The sequence below is a fragment of the Lonchura striata genome, chromosome 2 (genome assembly GCF_046129695.1).
Source record: "Lonchura striata isolate bLonStr1 chromosome 2, bLonStr1.mat, whole genome shotgun sequence".
NCBI lineage: Eukaryota > Metazoa > Chordata > Aves > Passeriformes > Estrildidae > Lonchura > Lonchura striata.
In genome coordinates this window covers 4,808,830-4,828,774 of record NC_134604.1, presented here as the reverse complement: position 1 = coordinate 4,828,774, position 19,945 = coordinate 4,808,830, and the positions used below count along the sequence as shown (strand labels likewise).

General features: G+C 42.5%; 1 protein-coding gene across 2 annotated transcripts in view; it reads right to left on the bottom strand.

Annotated features, from left to right (window-relative positions):
• Positions 1–7,724: 7,724 nt before the first annotated feature.
• WNT11 (Wnt family member 11) overlaps positions 7,725–19,945 on the bottom strand; it is a 29,665-nt gene continuing 17,444 nt past the window's right edge. For both annotated transcript variants that reach the window (XM_021532429.3, XM_077790944.1), the window contains exon 6: positions 7,725–9,134. In XM_021532429.3, the coding sequence (XP_021388104.1) occupies positions 8,960–9,134 (175 nt within the window). In that variant the 3' untranslated portion in view covers positions 7,725–8,959. The remainder of the gene's footprint in view (positions 9,135–19,945) is intronic.

The following is a 19,945-nucleotide window of genomic DNA, read 5'->3' as shown; positions in this document are numbered from 1 at the left end:
AGTAATGGAAAATATTTTGCAAGGAGAAATCCTCTGCCAGCAATTCAGTGTTCATGTAAAACACGGTCACTGTATGACATTCATTTTGTTCGTTAAGTTTCTTTTTTTATGCTTTATTATCTGAAATATCCTCCTTAATGGTTGGTGGGGAGGAAAGGTTAGTTTGTACCAGTGCAATTATCTATGAGTCAAGTTCAGGGGCCTTGAGTCTGACATTTGATTGCAACTGTGAAGTGGGCAGTGTGCTTGAATGGCTTGATTTTCTTTACAAACTCCATGAAAAGTAACTTTTTTAGTTTCCTGGGAATTCTGTGCAAATCCCAAGATGAAAATGTTCCCTCCAATGGAGAGAAAAGGAAAAAGTAAGCCTAACCAGCTGAATTCACATGTTTACAATGTTTGATGTCATTCATTGAGTTTCATTGTTTAATTTGGAAGTGTCATTAAGCAATTTATGTAACATAACAGATACCATCTGTAATAATTTTGGGCATGGGAGTTACATAGGCTCATTCTTTGATGCTAATAGTCCAGCTACACTTAATAACTAATTAACTTGGTTTATGACAAAAGGTTATAACAAAACTTGGTTTATAACAAATCCAAACAAAAGGACCCCTATGACAAGCATCAGGCAAAGGATAAGGATAAGCCCCACCTGACTTTCAACATCTGCTCAATGATATCTATATGAAAAGGGTCACACTAACTCCCAGTAGACATAATTCATCTTACCCCAATCTTTCTTTGGAGGCATTCCAGATTTCTACACTCTAAAAATATCTTTATTGCAGAGAGCTGAGAACAGATTGTTCCAAAACCCACCCAATGATTTCCTGCTGGGGCAATTCATTCAACGACTTGTGACTTTATACTAAGGTCCTGTTTAACTCAGAAGCCCCTCTTGGTGGTTTGGGGTTGTAAGCTCTGGAGGTCAGACTCAGACCTGGACTATGGGTGCCAATGGCACTTATGAGGCAGAATGAGCCTGATGGTTTTGCACAGCTAATTTTTGAGTGTCATCCAGTTTGTGGGTTCATGGTAGACCTGGAAGAGCCTTTGGGACCAGTGCTGTGAAGGGAAGAAACTGTCCTCAAGTCCTTGTATCACCAGATGCAGGGGTGCAATTGAATTGCTTAAATGTCAGTACTACTTGAAATGCTATGGGTGTCCCTTGGATGTTCCTCTTCCAGCCCTGGTGGGCAAAGAATTCTCAAAAGGACAAGGTCACTCTGAAGTGCTCAAATGGCACCAGATGTTTCACTGCAAACTTCTGAGAGGAGTCTTCTGTCCAGTGGAGGAAACATTGTGTGTGGGAGTCAGGGAAAGCTGGGGAGCTATTTCTGTTTTAAATCAGGCCATTCTTTGCAGGTGCCATCTCAGCAATTTTATGTCACACCCAAGAGCTGCTTCTCAAATGTGGAGTTATTTGCTGTCATCTCCCACTTCTCCCAAAAGCAAAGGTACTTCCAGCTCACCCCCCTGAGTGAGTGCATCCTGAGTGGAAAGTAGCTGCAATTGGTGTGTATTTTCAGTGTCTGCAGGCAGCAGAGAAAGTTTGGGGTCTCCCTGTGCATGACAGACCTCACTGACCTGGGGGTATTTGACTGACACTGGCACAGGTTGCCCAGAGATGTGGTTGCCCCATCCCTGGAAGTGTTCAAGGCCAGGTTGGATGGGCTTGGAGCAACCTGTTCTAGGGAAAGGTGTTGCTGCCTATGGCAGGGCTTTGGAATCAGATGAGCTTTAAGGTCCCTTCCAACCCAAACCACTCTATGATTTGATACATGCCTACCAGTTGGTTTCCTCTGATGATGACACAGTTGCTGTTATTAATGGATTTCATAATGACACAGATTATAGCATCTTATCCTAAATTTCAAACTATTTTAGGATAATTTTAAACTTTAAATTTAGGAGGAGAAATAATGGAGAAGAAAAGATAACTCTTAGAATAACGGATCTTAAATCCCCCTTTCCTCTAAAATTCAGCATGAATTTTGAGAAAGTAGCCAATCCTTAAAGATGTAGAAATTATTCTGTCACACATCCTAGAGCTTCAGACAAACACAGGATTGTGAATACCCAACTTTACCTGGATTAACTTTTATAGTTCCACCTTTGCTCAAGTTCATCATTCATCACCACTGAACAACACTCCAGACCTCATCCCGGACTGAGCAAATTAGAAAATCTGAAAAAACCATGGATCTCTGTTTTTAAAAGCCCATTTGTCAGCAGTTACCACAATAGAGATCTATTGATAACTTGCATTTATAAGATTTGATAATTCAAGATTTCCAGTGCTTTGGCACTAATACAGGAGTGTGGTGGTCTGTTATTTTACAGTTGGTTCTTCTGTAGTACATTTTAATATTCCTTGTTATAAGTTTGCAATGATTCGTTCTATGTACCTCATTTGGCTTCCCTAATGGCTCAGTCCTGAGTTGTTTACCACAGTTTTCCCCACCAAAATGTATGTCAATCCACTTGTCAATCCACCTGTATACCTCCCTTGTTGCCTTGTCTTACCCCTATCTGTCAAAGATAGCAGATTCCTTTGATTCTGGAGTGTTCCCTGTCTTTCATCCCTTCCTTGGAGCAGAATTGGATTGTGAGTTTTGCTCCCTCCGTGTCGCCCTGATTCTTAAGATTTTCTAAAGCCTTCTGAGTTTACATTCTGTTAGAAAACTTTCCCACACATTTTCTATAAACAACATATTGTTTTGCATTCCTTCATAGGGGTGGAGAAATGATGTACTGGTAGTTTGTCCAATGTCTTTGGAGAGGTGGCCCATTCACTCTCCAATCCACTGTCACCTTTGGAAAAGTATAAAAGTTGGATTCAGTAAACAAACCTTCTTTTCTTTATCTTGCAAATAGCAGTGGCTCACGTTGTGCTTTCATGTGTTCTATAGTGACACCTCCCCATGTTGGTTTCTACTGGGGAGCCCTTACCCTGCACCCCACCCCTGATGCCTTCCTGTTGGTCAAAGGTTGTGTCCTCCCCATCCCTTAAAAGCAACCCCTTCAGGTTCAGATTTGTCACTTGCTCTGCCCAAATTTGAGATTTAATATTTGGAGACTCAGACAAGTGTCCCTCCCTCATTCCTGTGCCTCGGTTTCCTCGTGCTCTGTGCCTCTGCTGCTCTCCCCACGCCGCAGAGATCATGGCCACCCGTGGGAGTCAGATAAACATAAACCCACCTCCACTGCATTTCCAACACAACTCCATTATCCATTACCCAGCTCCAGTCTCATGGCCGCTCGTGGGACAGCTGCCAGGGAATGTCCATCCCATGGCTGCTGCGAGCCAGGCACGCAGGAAAACTCTTATAACACCTCTAACCTTAGGCACGTGAGCTGTCCCTTTTTGAGTTGTTGCTGTGTCATACAAGTGGGTAGACTTCACAGAGTAACTTAACCAATGACAATTTTTAGATCTGAATCTCGTCCTTACATTGACATCTATGTTATGGATCTGGTGGCTTTCTCCTAAGCTCTCTAGTCATGGCAGAATATCCCTTTATATCTAGTTCTTGCAATTGTTTAGTTACATGATACCCTCTTCTGCCTTAAGCGAAATTTCAAGATAACATGGTTCTGGTAAATACTTTGAAAAATTCCACTTAAAATAGCAAAAAAGAGAGAACTTTCTGCACAGAAACAGACAAAATACTGTCCATTTATTCTTAACAAAAGAAGAAATGAAAACAATCCACAACATATTCTATTGTTACTATTTTTATTATTATTGTTGCTCTCACAATTAGAAAACACAATGCTGCTTCCATGAAGAGAGAGTAATTTGTTCTTTAGATGAATAAACCAAAGCTCTGCTGAGATATTTAATCAAACTCTGTCTGACTAATGAAACTGGTCCTGAGAGTAAAACAAAACAAAATATGTTGTACATGTTAAACTCATTAATCTCATGTAGATTTTAAGTTTCCTGTTCTTTCTCCCCCTCTCCCAAATTTTGTTTTCTGCTCCATCTCCCTTGCAGAGGAGAGAGTCATGCCTGTTATAGCTCAAATTTGCTCTTGGGAACAAAACAATGGTGTTTCACAACCCACTGTCTGATGCAGGGAAAAGCAAATCCTTTGTCACAGGGTGGAGGTCTAACAATAATTGATCCCAGACCTGAATTTTCCTCTTGTTCCTCATATTCCCAAGTACCTCCAGAGCCTCCTCCCAGCATTTTCCCCAAACAGGTAGCCCAGATCTGGGCAGCACAAGTCTATCTCACTTGAAGGATGATAATGGCTATCTACAGGGATCTGTTTTCTAGCAGGAAGAGGGGTGGTCCCTCAGGGATTCAATTTTTATCACTTTCCTAACAAAGACAATTCTAATTGTATCCAGATTGCTTTCTTCTTCCATCACTCCCCTTCCCCTCACCAAGGGCTTTTCTACCTGCATGTGAAATAGTGTGACTGCTTTAGTAAAATTAAGATTCTTTCTATTTTTGCAGAATAAAATACACAATCAGATGTGAGGTTTTTTACAATTAATGGTATTTGCCTACCTTATGGAGAAACCTAAGTGATATAAAACTGGAAGGGGTAAGGATGGGGGGTGATTAATCAAAAATACAAAGTCAGCCAGATGTGTACAAGTCTAAAACCTCAGCTCTGAAAATAGCATTACGTCCTAACTGTTTTATTAAATCATAGATTTTTTTTCCCCAAATTAATAAATACTACAAGGCCACCAGCATAATACTCTTCAGGATAGCTTGGCTGTTTCCATCAGGGGTAATACTGTAAAGCTGTGAAATAATAGTGTTTGTGGGAATAAATCAGATGCATTTTGCCAGCTAGTATAAATCAACAGTACTGTGTAGTACGACATGGAGCTGGGCCAAATTATATCAGCTGTTGGGATGTGGTAAGACATGTTATAAGAAGGGAACTACAGCACCACCTGACAAAGACATTCACAGTAATTAAAGCTGTTTTCTGCAATAGCTGAAGGATCTCAGTGTTTCAGAGCAGTGCCTTGAAAACTGCTTGCTGAAGGCCTGAGAAAGAAAAGGAGGGATGTGTTTTCCTTGCAAAGCTGGTTTGTGACAAATATTCTCCCAATTATCTTTCACACAGCAGATGCACAAAAAATTATAGAATCATAGAATGATTTGGTTGGAATGAACCTTGAAGATCATCCCGCTCCAACCCCCTGCCGTGGGCAGGGACCCTTCCTCTAGACTTCAAGAATAGCTTGGCCATTCTGTTTTATTCTGGATCCCTGTTGTATTGATAATTGAAATTGAGAGATGTGGCACTTTTCTGGTCTCTCTGTGCTTTGCAAGGAGTGAAGCATCAGAAACAGGTGGCAAGAAGATGTATTATGCGTGGTTCCACCAGTATGGCCTTGTATTGTCAGTACTCTCTTTATTCCTAGTCCTTATTGAAAGGAAAGGAAAGCAGAAAGTACTGTCTACTGCTCATAGAAAGGTGTTTTCTGAAAAAACTTGGGAAGGCCAGAGCATCCAGAGGGAGATCATAGAATCCCAGAATGGTTTGGGGTGGAAGGGACCTTAGAAACTCATAAGACCTTAGAAGTAGTGGATCTTAGAAGTTCCACCCCCTGCCATGGGCAGGGACACTTTCCTCTAGACCAAGTCCAAGTCCTGTCCAACCTGACCTTGGACACTTCCAGGGATAGGACAGCCACAGCTTCTCTGACCAATCTGTGCCAGGGCCTCATCACCCTCACAGGGACAAATTTCTTCCAAATATCTAATCTAAACCTACTTTATTTCAGCTTAAAGCCATCAAACTGATCAGATGACCCTGGTTTTCTGGATGGAGCAGGCCTGTGTGACAAGGGAGGCTGCAGTTTATCAGACCTTGCCCTGTGCATGATTCTCACCGTAGCACAGTCCATCACCCTGGGCACACTCCTAATACAGTGTGCAGCTGCTCCAGAGAAGAATAGGGCCCTGAAATCCTGAAATTTAGAAGTTATGGAAAAAGCAGTGTAACACTGATAATTCACAGACTAACAGTCTAAGACATGGGCTGGGGCCACACAGACTCTTTTGCCAAAGAATCCAAGTTGAGATGAAGTCCATGATGGATTATCTTGAGAAGCCAGCTGAGATTTTGAACGTGGTTGCCCCAAACTGCAAAACTCCAAACAATTCAGCCATTTCAGGCCAACATCTTCAGTAACAGGCATCTGTGGCATGAGATGACAAAGTGTGTATTGCCACCATGGCTAAAGTTCTGCTGTGAGTTCATTTCCCACCTGACAGACCTGCAGTGCCTAATTGGTTTACTCACTTCTTTTAATTACAGGTGATGATTTATTCTGACATGAGAAAGCCAGTCAAGGATTACAGGTCAGACATGGGAGTAAAACAGTGTATGTATAGACTATTTCTTCCTTTTTGCTAGTTTTTCACCAAGCAAAAAGACTCATGACATCAGCAAGGGAGAAGGAAAAAAAGTCATTACAGAATGGCATTGAAATGCTGATTTTTCTTCAGTCAGAACATCTGTGCCTCATTGGCATCATCAGAAACTGGAAATAAAAATAAAATTCCTTAAAAGAATGAGAGTAGATGGTTTCTTTACATATCAAATGAAGTCAAAATCTGGCATTGGAGAGCAGTGGGATTTGTGCCACCAGCCTGTCTACATGTCAGCCTAAAGACACCCACCACTCATCACTGCACTACAGAGATGTTTTAGTCCATCAGCTTTTATGGGGTGACAATAACACAAACCACTGTCAAACTCTGAAAGGTCTTTTTTTGCCTGCTCATAACTGGAGGACGGAAGGAGGCAACAAAGCAAAATAGCTGAAGAGGACAAAACACCTCTAATTTTGCTCTTATACCACATGATGCTTTTCTTTTGCAATTACCCAGGGCTGCTCACAGATATGTCAGAGGCAATTGCCCCCTAGGGATTGACTGAGTGGAGGAAAAAAAAAAAGAGTATTTGGAGAAAGATTGTGGTGTTACTGACATACTTCCCCCTAGGATAGTGACAGAGTTGCTCTACATTTGTGTAGGAGTGATTTTTTGGCTGCTTACAGCATTTTGCATGGGGTTGGGGTGCCCAAGAATGATCTGAAAGATATCAGAAGCTCTGCTGCCTTCTGTTCCTGGAGCAGCATCCTTGTCCAACATCACTTTTCGTAATCAGTACACAGGGTTGGATGCCCAATAAAAAAAACCAAAAAAAACAAACAAAAAATCCCCCCCAAAACCCCAAGTAAACAAAGAAAACAAACAGCAACAAAAACCCCAAACAACAAAAACCAAAACCAAACCAAACAAAACCAAACAGAACAACAAACGATAACAAACAAAAAAGCAAATAAGGGAGCCTAGGCTATGTTAAAAACACCCCTGCACAGCAACTCTTCTCCATGTGCACAAGCCTAAAGCAAACCACCCATGACATGAGAGGTATAAGTCATGTTTGTTATTAAGCTCCTCAGGGGCACTAGGAAATTTTACCAATGAGAGTGACTGATAAAAAAAAATGAAACAGCAATGGTGTCTCTTCCTTTCTCCTCCAAGAGTTCTCTTTCATTGTCTTGACTGTATCTTGGCTAATTCTGCTCAACATAAGAGACTGAGGAGGCAGGGAATAAAGAAACTTATCTTTCCCTGGGCCAGTGAGTGCATCAAACCATGTTCTTTTCCCATCCTTGGGAGGAAAATCAGAATTGCATTCCAAGTAGAAGAGTGAAACAATAATCTAACATTTTGCTGTTGCACCAGTAACTTCAGCATTTATTTCATACTATTGTTAATGCTTGTTTATAATATAAGGTTATATTTATGTAGGAAGTAAAGTAGATGAAAGCACAAGATATAAATATCATACAAAAGAAAAATACAAAAGAAAATATGTACAGCCACAAATAGTGGTTCTCTGCTGTGTCAGGGCAGAGCCACATGGAGGACTGACACATTCCCATTGCTTCCTGCTGTGAATAGCTGCTGGCTTCCATGGCTGTACTCCCTACAGCCTGGACTGCACAACTCTGCAGTTTCCTGAGGCTGGACCAATAGTTTTGTGGGGGAAGAAGCTAATTGCATATTTCCCCAAGAACTTGATGGGTCAATGTGGAAGAATGTCAGTGACTAAGGGTATCACACCCAAATGGCAAAGAGATAGAGGGCAGGAGCTTGCTTTTTTTCTTTACTTTCCCACTGGACTTGCATTTCACTTTGTTATTTTATTCTAAAGGCTCCACTGCTGTCTTGTGGACCCCATAAAGTCCTTCTCAGCCTACTCTCACTGCCTCCAGGATTCCAGGAGATTTTTTTTTGGTGAATTTTGTCCAGCCTGGACAAATCAAGGATATATTTTCCTTCAGCTCAAAGTTGCAGACCTGTGTAAAAGAAAGATTAAAATTAGTTGTTAATTTCAGGGGATTGACCTGAAATATTTTCATTTTTTTTTATCACTCAGAGTGGATGATCCCTTGTGGAAAATAAGTCTTTGGCAACATGGCAGTTATTGCTGAAAAGTTGTAGCATTTTTCCTTGTGGGATGGTCCTAATGGAGACAGTACCTGTGCTAGAAGGCATAGGCAGGTGTGAGCCTTAGTTACTGTCAAACAAATGGTGCCTTTTTCTCCCCCCCCCGGAAAAGTTTCTATATTTATTTCTCAGAATACTAAGGCACTTGATGGCTGGACATCATTGGCAACCATAGGAAATACTCTGGAAGAAGATACCATCCCAAATGAAGTTTTGTCTTCTCAGGAAGCATTTTATTGGTGGAGAGAAACATTTGTGGGTTTGTTGCTTTTTCTGAGTTTTTTTTTACATCCTTATTTTTACTGGTATGATTGTTGCTTTTCCTCCTGCTATCTCTCCTCAAGTCTGTGTCTTTAGGAGATAAATGATGTCTAGTCAAGGAAATGTTTTCTCCGAATAGTGCTGGGCTGCCGCTGCTGTCTTAGCTCCCAGGTGTGCAGAGGAGAGTTTTCATTTGCACACATATCTCTCAACAGTCCTCTCACACTTTTTACAGGTCACGTAGCAGCACCAGTGGTATTTGCAGTGGCAACGCTCCACCACTTTGTCCATGTAGGGGTTGTAGCCTCTGCCACAGCACATCAAGTCGCAGCTGTCACTCCCATTGGAAGTCTTGTTGCATTGTCTGGAAGAAGGAAAACGCTGTGAGCAAGTGCACATTCCTGCTGGGTTTCCCAAACCACTGCTGTGTGATGTTGCTGGGCCTGACAGTTCTGCAAGGCACTGGGTGAAGCCAGCACAGCGAGCACCCAGCCAACAGCTCCCCATGCCTGCAAGGGTGGCAGGGGAAGCCCTGGGCTGCAATCACACAACCTGCTATGATACCCAAAATAACATTAAACTCCTTTTCTGACTCTCAGTTTGGGCCTGGCAGCATCCAGGCTGCTTGTCTGCTGGGCCAGCCTGCTCCCATGTGAACAGGCAAGCAAAGCTATTGGAATACCACCACAAGAAGAACCATCATTCCAAACAATCAGTGTTCCCAGGCAGGTACCAAAACTATCTGAAAGGAGCTGGAAGAAGATGACACCCTAAAGAACAAACACTGGTATTTGTCCGCCACTGCCTAATCTGAAAAGGGAAAAGGAGGAACCCTACAGCCAGATAGTATTTGAACAGGCTCCATGCCAAGGATCCCAGGCTGTAAAGAATCCTGAGCAGGCTGTTACAGCCACTATGAAGAGCTGATCTCATCAGGAAAATCACAATTGATACTAACAGGCCTGGACTGTGCAGCTTTTCCCCTTTGATTTTCTCCCAGCACGGCATGAGCAGCTGGGTGGTTGGCCCCAAAACACCCAGAGCCCTGACCCAGGAATGTGGGAGTCCAGGGCATCCCTCTGTCTGCCCTGGAAGGTCTGGGACCCTGGCAGGGGTCAGGAACCCCCTGGACAGAGCCCCCAGAGACACTGTCTGTGCTCTCTGTCCATGGAAAAGAGTTTTCAATCACAAATTCCGACACAGGAACAGAAGTCTGGCAGGAGCACAGGATAGGATGACAAGTCACCAAGTATCACACAGACTTTCACGGCTTGTTTTGCTTCTGCTTTTAATTAAAGACAGACTCAGTGGGATAAATCAGCTGTTGTGTTGGGTTTCCTCATTTTGTCTGCTTGCCAGTGAGTGGTTTGAGGCTTTCAGAAGCTACTCCTTAATTGAGGAGTCTCTTTCATTGATCTGCTCATTACCATTTCACATCTGTCCTCAAAAAACATCCATCCCGTTTCCTAAAATACTCCAGTATTCACTTGACGTGAAAGTGCACCAGGCATTGAATTTTGAATGTGATGAACCATGTCCTAGAGACACCATTTCTCCACAGACTGTAAAGACAACCCAGGATTCAAGTGTTCCTGTTTGGTCAGATGCTTGTGCTTTTTTGATGTGTATCAAACACTATGGGGCCGTGAACTTGATGGAGTTTTGAAACTACTGTAAGAAAGGTGGTTTATTGAGTGGGGTAATTGCTGACATCTCTCCTAAATCTTATTCTGTGTGGCTCTGGGGCAGGAAGAGGAGAGAGGAGCATAAGTTGGACCCTTGATTTAAGCAACTGTTAATAGATGTGTCCAAGATTGAGAGGCAAGATGTTTTCTATTGCTATCTGTGTAGCAGTTGCCTCTGGGCAGTTTTCCTTATCTCCTGTTGATGGGCCCATCAATGTCTCCCCACATCACTCAGAGATAACTCCCTCCAGGAGCCATTTTCTGTTTAACAGGGGATGAAGGACCCACCCATGACTCAGAATGACATCAGCCCATGGTGAGATGCTCTGCCCAGGAGGGAGGAGCTGAGCATTCCCACCTAGATATATCCTGGGATTTTTTAGAGAGGCAGCCTTCCCACAGGTTTCCAACAGGACACAGCTGGGGTTTTCCCCTGGACCGACAACACCTTTTCTACAGGACCACTGCTCAAACAGAAACCACATCTGCCACTCCAAGAGGACTGCAGCCACTCCAGCACGCTGGCCAAAGGGGTGTGAGGTTGTGTTCTGACTCTGTCAGTGGTCTTCCTTTTGTATTATTGCATGTATTTTGTTTCTTTTCCCTTTTCCCAACAAATTGTATTTCTGTCTTGGAGTCTCTCACTGCTTTCACTTTCAAACTAGAACATAATTTTGGTGCCCAATGTACGGCTCAAGGTACTGAGAAAAGTCAGAATTACAATTTTGTATTGTAGAGGGTACCTATTCACTATGATGCTTAAATGCTTACATGGGTCTTATACCTAGCTCTCTATATTTTCCTCAATGTGGGGAACTATCTGGCGATTGTAATGCTCAAGTGTAGACCAGGGTATGGTAGGAGAATGGCTTTATTGGTCTATTTTCTCTATTGCATTATAACCTTCGAGGCAATGAACATGATTCAGAATATGTACTCAATTCTGTTTGCTTGTCTTAATTTAGGCTGCTACGTCTGGGGCCTTGGCAACCACTCCCAGCCCCTGGGGGGAGGAGTAAATATTGATTTTTTCCAACCTTTCAGGTTTGACACAGCAGTTTTTGAAAATGTTGAGTTCCCTCTGGATGCCAAGGACAGCATAATGTTGTTACTTCTGCTTTGTTTTCTCTGCACAGTTTGAGAAGACAAAGCAGACCATGCTTAGGAAAAAAACACTACATAATGTTATGCAGTGTCTTCTTGAGGAAGAGGAAACAAGAAGCAACGCAGCAGTGTCCATGTCTGTACAGAATGCCACAACGGCATCCATGTCTACACAGACTGTCACAGAGGAGGAAGGAACCAAAAGCAAAACAACAGTGTCCGTGTCTACGCAGACTGTCATGGAGGAAGAAACCAAAAGCAAAGCAAGAGTGTCTACGTCTACACAGACTGGCACAGAGGAGGAAGGAACCAAAAGTGCCATCAGCATCTCCACACAACCCATCGCCAAACCAGAGCAGCCTGAACCCATAGCAGGTGGATCTGGATTGGCAGCATAAGGGAGAATTATTCCTAGCTCGTTGGGCCCATGATGCTTCTGGTCATCAGGGGAGAGACGCAAAATACCAAGGGGTGGACCTTACTATGAACAACATCTCACAGGTCATGGATAGCTGCGAGACCTGCACTGCAATCAACCAGGCCAAACGGATGAAGCCTCTGTGGTACGGTGGAGGATGGTTGAAATACAGGTATGGGGAAGCTTGACAAATTGACTACATCACACTTCCCCAAACCTGCCAAGGAAAACGCTATGTACTGACCATGGTGGAAGCAACCACAGGATGGTTGGAAACCTACCCTGTGCCTCATGCCACTGCCCGGAACACCATCTTAGGCCTAGAAAAGCAAGTCCTGTGGAGACACGGCACCCCTGAGAGAATTGAGTCAGACAATGGAACACATTTCAAGAACAGCCTTATCAACATCTGGGCCAGAGAACATGGCTTTGAGTGGATATATCATATCCCCTATCATGCACCAGCTGCCAGGAAAGTTGAACGATGCAATGGACAATTTAAGACCACCCTGAAGGCACTCAGTGGGGGAACCTTCAGGAAATGGGAACTGAACTTGGCAAAAGCCACCTGGATGGTCAACACCAGAGGGTCCATCAATCGAGCTGGTCCTGCCCAGGAGCCACTTCTGTTTAACAGGTGATCAAAGACGCACCTCGTGACTCAGAATGACATCAGCCCATGGTGAGATGCTCTGCCCAGGAGGGAGGAGCTGAGCATTCCCACCTAGATATACCCTGGGATTTTTTAGACAGAGTGGCAGCCTTCCCACGGGTTTCCAAGAGGATACAGCTGAGGTTTTCCCCTGGACCAACAACACCTTTTCTACAGGACCACTGCTCAAACAGAAACCACATCTGCCTCTCCAAGAGGACTGCAGCCACTCCAGCACGCTGGCCAAAGCAGTGTCAGGTTGTATTCTGACTTTGTTGGTGGTCTTCCTTTTGTATTATTGCATGTATTTTGTTTCTTTTCCCTTTTCCCATTAAATTGTATTTCTGACTTGGAGTCTCTCGCTGGTTTTGCTTTCAAACCAGAACAAGATGAAAACAAATCCATGAGAATTATAGGAATTGCTCATAAGGTAATGCTTTAGGAGAAATTATGGGATTAGTGAAGTGTTGAGATTTTGTTCTTGCACTTCTTTAAGTTTTTCTGCCTCCTGTTTTTACTCTGATTCACATTCCTCTACAGGTTCAATGTTTAAAGCCCCCCAAACTCACTCTCATTCAGGAGTGTGTGTAAATATTTAAAAACCTTTTAAAGCCTCTACCGAAGCTGAAGTGTGCAGCCACACTGAATGTGTTTGCCTAACGCTGAACCAAAGGCTTGTTAGTGCCTTTGTGAACTGGGGCCCCTCCATGAGAAATCTCCAAATGACTCCTCATAAATGTATTCATAAATGTGTTAAGTATTCAAAGCAAAGGTTCAAATATAGGTGTGTTGACATTAGAAGAGGGGAGGGTATTTGTCAACCTTACTCAGCTTTGCCAGTGGATGAAAATGTTGTTTCCTGGGGGTTCACCTAGGGAGGGTGGGGAATCTGCAGAAGCGTGGTGAGGGATGTGCAGTGCATCCATGTCACTTCATGCTGGGAGCTCACTAAAATGGCCAAGAAAAGGAATACGGGTCCACTCTGATTCCAGCTCACCACTGAGGACATTCACACCCCAAACATACAGAGCACACAGCAGTGACATTTACCCCATTCAAATAGAAAGCAAAACTCTTCTACCTGCTGTACTGGGACCTGGGATTCTCTCTTTCCCTCCATCCACTCCTGTGGTTTGCCAAAAAAAAAAAAGGAAAAAAAAAAGTGAATCTAGTAGAAGATATGCCTTCCCATGTACCTTCCCCACTGCCCACAGTCTGAAACAAAGAAAGGAAAAAAGAAAAATCTTATTAAATAAATCCTCAAACCTCCCTCAGTTTGGCATCAGGAAATGGGGACACTCCGAATGGATGGATTGAATAGCCAAAACAAAGTTTTTGACCCCATCATAAACATATATGGGCTTTTAGAAAAATTTCCTGACAATGCCACTAAGCAGAGATTTTGTTTTCTGCTTTAAAGCATAGACCTGGATATGAGTTAGATACATTTTTCATTAAGCAAGATGAAACAGGTAGTTTCTCAGCAAGTGGGAGAAGACAAAGAACTCCAAAGACCAGAGTTTACCCACAGAAGCGATCCCTGAACATCAGCTCTCAGAGCCTGCAACTGTAATCTCACCAGGCTCCCCACTGATGGGTTAAATTCAATCCCATTTGTTTTGGGCCTGGTCCAGCACAATTCCAGCAACTCAGAGAAATGCCCTCCTCCTGAGCCTTGGAGAGAAAACATGAAGGCAAGCCATTGCATTGTAGCACAACACTGTAACCTCTAAAAGCACTTGGAAGACTGTAGAGAAATTATACTTCAGCCGTAATCCCAGCCAAAATTCTGTCTCAAGAACAGGCTTTTACATTGTCACAGTGCTTATTTCTTCTTTAAGAAGAGAGAAGGTCAGCAGTGTTGGCTAGATAAATCCCACTCAATATGCCTGTCCAAAATGTCCCCTTTCCAGCCCTCATTTGCAATGCACCACGCAGCCTCATCATGGGGGTGGCTCCTCTGCAGAGGTGAAGGACACCCCAGAACTTCTAAGAGTCTTCCCCCAGATGGAGAGGAGGGATTTTAATTTTAAAAGGGGGAGATCATAGAATTATTTTGGTTGGAAAACACCTCTCAGACTGATGAAATCCAACCTAGCAATGTCACACAACTTCACTGTGAATCCCTATTTACTCTGTCCCATCAGCAGATAGAAGGATACATATTTTTTTGGTTGCACAGCTGGCACCTGGGATCCAAACTGAGGCAAACTCTGTACTGTCACCTACAGTTACGACAGGGCTGAGATACCCACTGGAACTTCACTCCATCAGTCCTATTGGTAAGAACTTTTTAATGAGGATATGAAAAAAGTCACTCTGGGGCACAGCAACTATCTTTCTGGCCCAGTGCATCTCCCAATAGATGAGGGAGATGCTGTTACAGCAGTAAAACATAAATCTAAGCCCTTTCTGTAGTCCTTTTTCTCATACACTGCCAGCACCTGCACTGTTGCATTAAGGATGATAGAAGGGATGTTCCTTCCTTGATATCTCATCCCGTTGGCTGTGTGATTCCCTCAGCCCTTTCTGAGCACAGGGAAACCATCTGCATTCATGAACTCCAGCAGTCCCAAATCCCAGAACACAGTACTGCTGTGTAATGTTTTTTTCTCTTTTAAATCAAATTCCTATTTATTTCTTTGGCACCCCTTGCTCTAGTAATGTCAAGTAATACAGCAGTATATAAAAGAAAGAAAGAAAGAGAAAAATAATTCAAATCACTCAGGAGATATATAACACAATGCACATTCCTAAAAATACATCAAGGCCACAGCTTCATGTAAGATTTTGAGGGCAGAATCTTATCTACCTTTACATTGCATTCTCATCCACAAGGAATGACTGGAGACTGGCACTAAACAACTGTACAAGAGTTATCAGCATATGTCAGTGAGGAGATGTCAGGAAAGATCCTGGAATTACCCTGTATTTTTATTAATGAGAAGTTGAGAGTGAGCTTAAAAATTTGGGGATAATGCTAGGGAAGAAGGAGTTGAGGATATTTTGTGACAATGGATTGAAGTGCAAAGTAAGCAACACTTTGAGAAAGATCCAGCTAAATGTGGAATGTTCCCAGGGCAGCCAGAGGAGCAGTTCAAAAAGTAGAAAACAATGAAGGAACTGATTTAGAGAAATATGTTAAAAGAGGTGTATTCCTCTCTATAAAAGATTATTGCTACAAGGGGAGAGAAAAAAATGTTTATATGTCAAGGAAAGAGGACAAGAAATTATTAGTTTTATTTTAGATTATGTTTTGTTTAAATTTTGATTAAGAAAAGCCTAACACTGAGGATAGTAAAACCCTGGATCAGGTTGTTTAGGGAAACTGCTTTTAAGAACAGAGTAGAGAAATGTCTCCAGTAACAGCCTAGATGGTGTCAGTTCAGTCTTGCTCCTGAAAAGATTAAGGTCCATGGAAAATTATTCCCAGACCAAATTTTCTCTAACTCAAATGCCATTTGGTTGCAGAAGGACTAAATACATTTAAGAGAGCTAGATTAATTATCCATTGCAATTTTACTGTGTGAAATTATTCTTTTCACAAATAAATTTATTATTCACAAACCTGTTCAGGAAACTTTATGATCAAATCCAGGTCTCTCAAAAGAGAAAGAATTCAATTAACTAAGATAACAAAAAAATGCATAGCTGGCCAGCCTACTTACTGAAATGGGCACCAGCTGCCAGCATGTTGCCCTGAGAAAGAAGGAATAACACCTAAATAAGGTGGGAGGAACAGAAAGCAAATGTTTTTCTGACTTTCATAAAATCATAGAATAGTTTGGGTTGGAAGAAACATTAAATGCCATTTAGTCCACCTGAACCCCTGCTGTGTACAAGGGCATCCTTAGCTAGAACAGGTTTCCTCCAGTTCTTCTGGGACACTCACAAAAGTATTATTTGCTATTTCTTATTCAGAATTTGTCAGACCTCATAAAAAAAAAAAAAGGTAGCATATCTGATAACTGTTCCAAAACCAACTATCATTGAACATATTATAATTTACTCAAAGCTCATCTTATCATGTGCCCTCACTAACAGAAACTAAAAGAAGCTGTAACAAAAAACAAACATCAAATGCTGTTGTCTGCCCATAACTACTACTTTTCCCCAGCTTCATATTTTAATAATTTTTTGGCAGAGTGTTTCTGCCAAAAAAATTTCATTGCCTACATAAACAGAGTGGTTTGGGTTGGAAGGGAACCTTGGAGATCACAGCATCATAGAATGGAATCATTAAGGTCAGGAAAAGCCTCCAAGATCATATACCACCAAGTCCACTAAACCATACCACAAAGTGCAATATTCACTCATTTTTTAAACGCTTCCAGGGCTGGTGACTTCTCTGGGAAGCCTGTTTCAGGGCTGAAAGAATCCATCACTGAAGAAAATCTTTTTAATTTCCCTCAGCACAACTTGAAGCTGTTTCCTTTGCTGGTTTCCTGGGAGAAGAGACCAACCATGGCCTGAATACGATCTCTTTTCAGGGATTTGTAGAGTGTGATAATGTCTCCCCTGAGCCTCCACTTCTCCAGACTCAGCAATGCCAGTGCTCTCAGTCACTCCTTGTATGACTTATATTCCAGATCCCTCAAACAGTCCTTCTCTGGACACACTCCAGCACCTCAGTGTCTGCCTTGGAAAAAGGCAACAACACTAACATAAGTACTCAAGGTGCAGCCTCACCAGTGCTTGGTACAGGGGGACAATGTAGTCCAAGGTCAGCCTGTTCCAACCCCCATGCCCTGAGCAGGGACACTTTCCACTGGTTGTCCCAAGCCCCATTCAGTATGGCCTGGAACATGTCCAGGGATAGAGCAGCCACAACTTCTCTGAACAACTGGTTCCAGTGAACAGCCTCACAGGGAAGAATTTCTTCCCCATATCCCATCTAACCCTGTTCTCTAGCAGTGGGAAGACATTCCCCCTTGTCCTGTCACTCCAGGCACTTGTCCCAGTCCCTCTCCAGTTCTCTTGGAGCCCCTTTAGGCACTGGAAGCAGCTTTAAGGTCTCCTCAGAGTCTTCTCTTCCACAGGCTGAAAATCCCTATACACAATACAAAGCATTTTTTTGGGGTAGCAGGAAAAAAAAAAGTGATATGAAGGGCTGCCACTGAACACTGAAAACTGAGCAGATGCACGCTCAGCCGACTTCATGTACGTTCATATCCAAGAAAGCATACCAGTCTAAGACACTTGTGACTAATATTTTATATTGGAGTAAAGAAAGGCTACGTGAGCAAGGAGCAGCCACCAGAAAGTGGCCATACTCCTTGCCACATGAGTAAGCTGAGGAGAGGTGACTGATCAACCCAGCTAAGCTGCAGCACATAGTTTGTTGCAGCCTGATTTCTGCAGCCTAAGAGAGCTCCTTCCACATTTGGCTTGATTCCAAGACTGCTCTGGGAAAGATCAGGAATAAACAGCTCTCTTATCTCTGCAAGGTTTCGGGGGCTGGATATTTTTGCGTGCATGGCAGAATTTCCCTTGCCTTGGATTCATTAAGAGACTTAAATAGCCTTTGAAACATGATACATTGCACCTGCGTATAAGAAGATTCATATTTTTGCTTCTTTTCTCAGAAAAGAGATCTCAATTTTATAATCTGATATTATTTCTCATTTACTCAAACATGCCAGTGATTTTTTCAGGCAGGAGCAACTGAACTACTTCATTAAAAGATGAAAAATGTTTTTTTTCCAAGAAATCTCTGAGAAGGTGAATGTTTACATTTCTTTCCCAGTAGTTTTGTTGTATTGAAAGTTTTACTTGCAGCTTAACAGATCAGCTTCTTTAGACTTTTCTCCAGACTATTTTAAATTGGTTATGAAAGTGTGATGGTGGTATAAAAGCAGAGTTTGGCTGGAGTTAGTGTGCCAGTAAGCCTTGTTTGCAGGAGGCTTAGATACCGATTGCAAAAATCATCTCCTTAATCAGCTTTTCAGCACTTCAAAGAGGCCTCAAACCTCAGGTTTGAGTTTAGTTCCGTGAGTTTGAAATCTGGACATACCTTGAGCAGGCATGCAGATTTACAAACCATTTCTAAATTTCAAAAAGCTAAGAATGTCCAGAGTGTCTTAGAAAAAGTTTCAGGCTTGTTCTGAAGAAGGCTATGAAATCCTTTCAGGAAAGGGCTCTAAAAGGCTTTTGAGTAATCGTGGACTCATTTTCTGAGTGGATTTTCATATGGTTCATCTACAAAGTAATTCCTATTCCTGCCTGAAAAACACAGTAAGTCTACATAATATGATCCTTCACATTAGAGGGATGACCAATTAGATTATCCTTTCCACCTACCTAGCAGTGTAGGATTGTTTCCTACAGCATACAGAGAACTCCAACACATCTAAGGTGTTGCAACTTAACCATCAGCCTCCATCCTGTTTCCAGCATGCTATGAGCAAGAACCAGACCTTGGGGAGAGGGGGGAGGAAAAGGATTTTCCCTGGATATGCTGCAAAACTGCTCATTTTTTATCACAAAAAATGCATCAATATAAATATTTACATCAAGGAACAGAGGAAGGGGGTGTTAATGGCATATTCCCCCCTCCAAATCCCTTTGGAGGCAGAAAGCTGGAAAATACTGAAGATGCCCAGATCAAAGTCTCCTGAGCTGTGGATATAGGGGACTGTACTATACAGCCCAGGCATGGACTGACCTCTGCACATGGAAAAAGGCCAGAAAGGATATGGGAAGATGGTTGAAGAGAGAGTAGACCAAATAAGGGACCACAACAGAAAAAAACCCCACAACTTTTTTCACTTCTTTGGCGTGAATGGCCTTAAAAACTAGACTACTCTGAAACAGTGGGGTCTGCCTCCCAAAAATTTAGATGTGCATAAAGATAAAATGTTCAAATGCCTCCAGGACATGACTCATTAAATAAAAACATGTTTGAACTATTCCCATGTGAGCATTTTTACATCATTCTGAAGCATGAACCACATTTTGCCATGCCCTCACTCTAACAGCATTCCTTTTGTGCTCCTTCTACCTTATCCCTGTAATTAGACATTATCTCTTCAGCCCTGCAGCAGGCTGGAACAGAGACACCACCACATTTAAAATGCATTTAGGCACCCTCTTCATGAGAGAAAAGTTGCAAAGAGAAAAAGGCATCCATGGGAAGAGGAGACTAGGGAAGATCTCCCTTTCCCTGCTCCCCCCAGGAAACATGGATCAATCTTCAAACACACTGTGTGTATTTTTCATTTATTTCCTCTAGTAATTTAGTTCAGGAAAGGAGTTGCTATGGCTTGTATAACACATGCCAATTTTGAAATACCAGGCATCTTCTCAAGAGGCTGCAG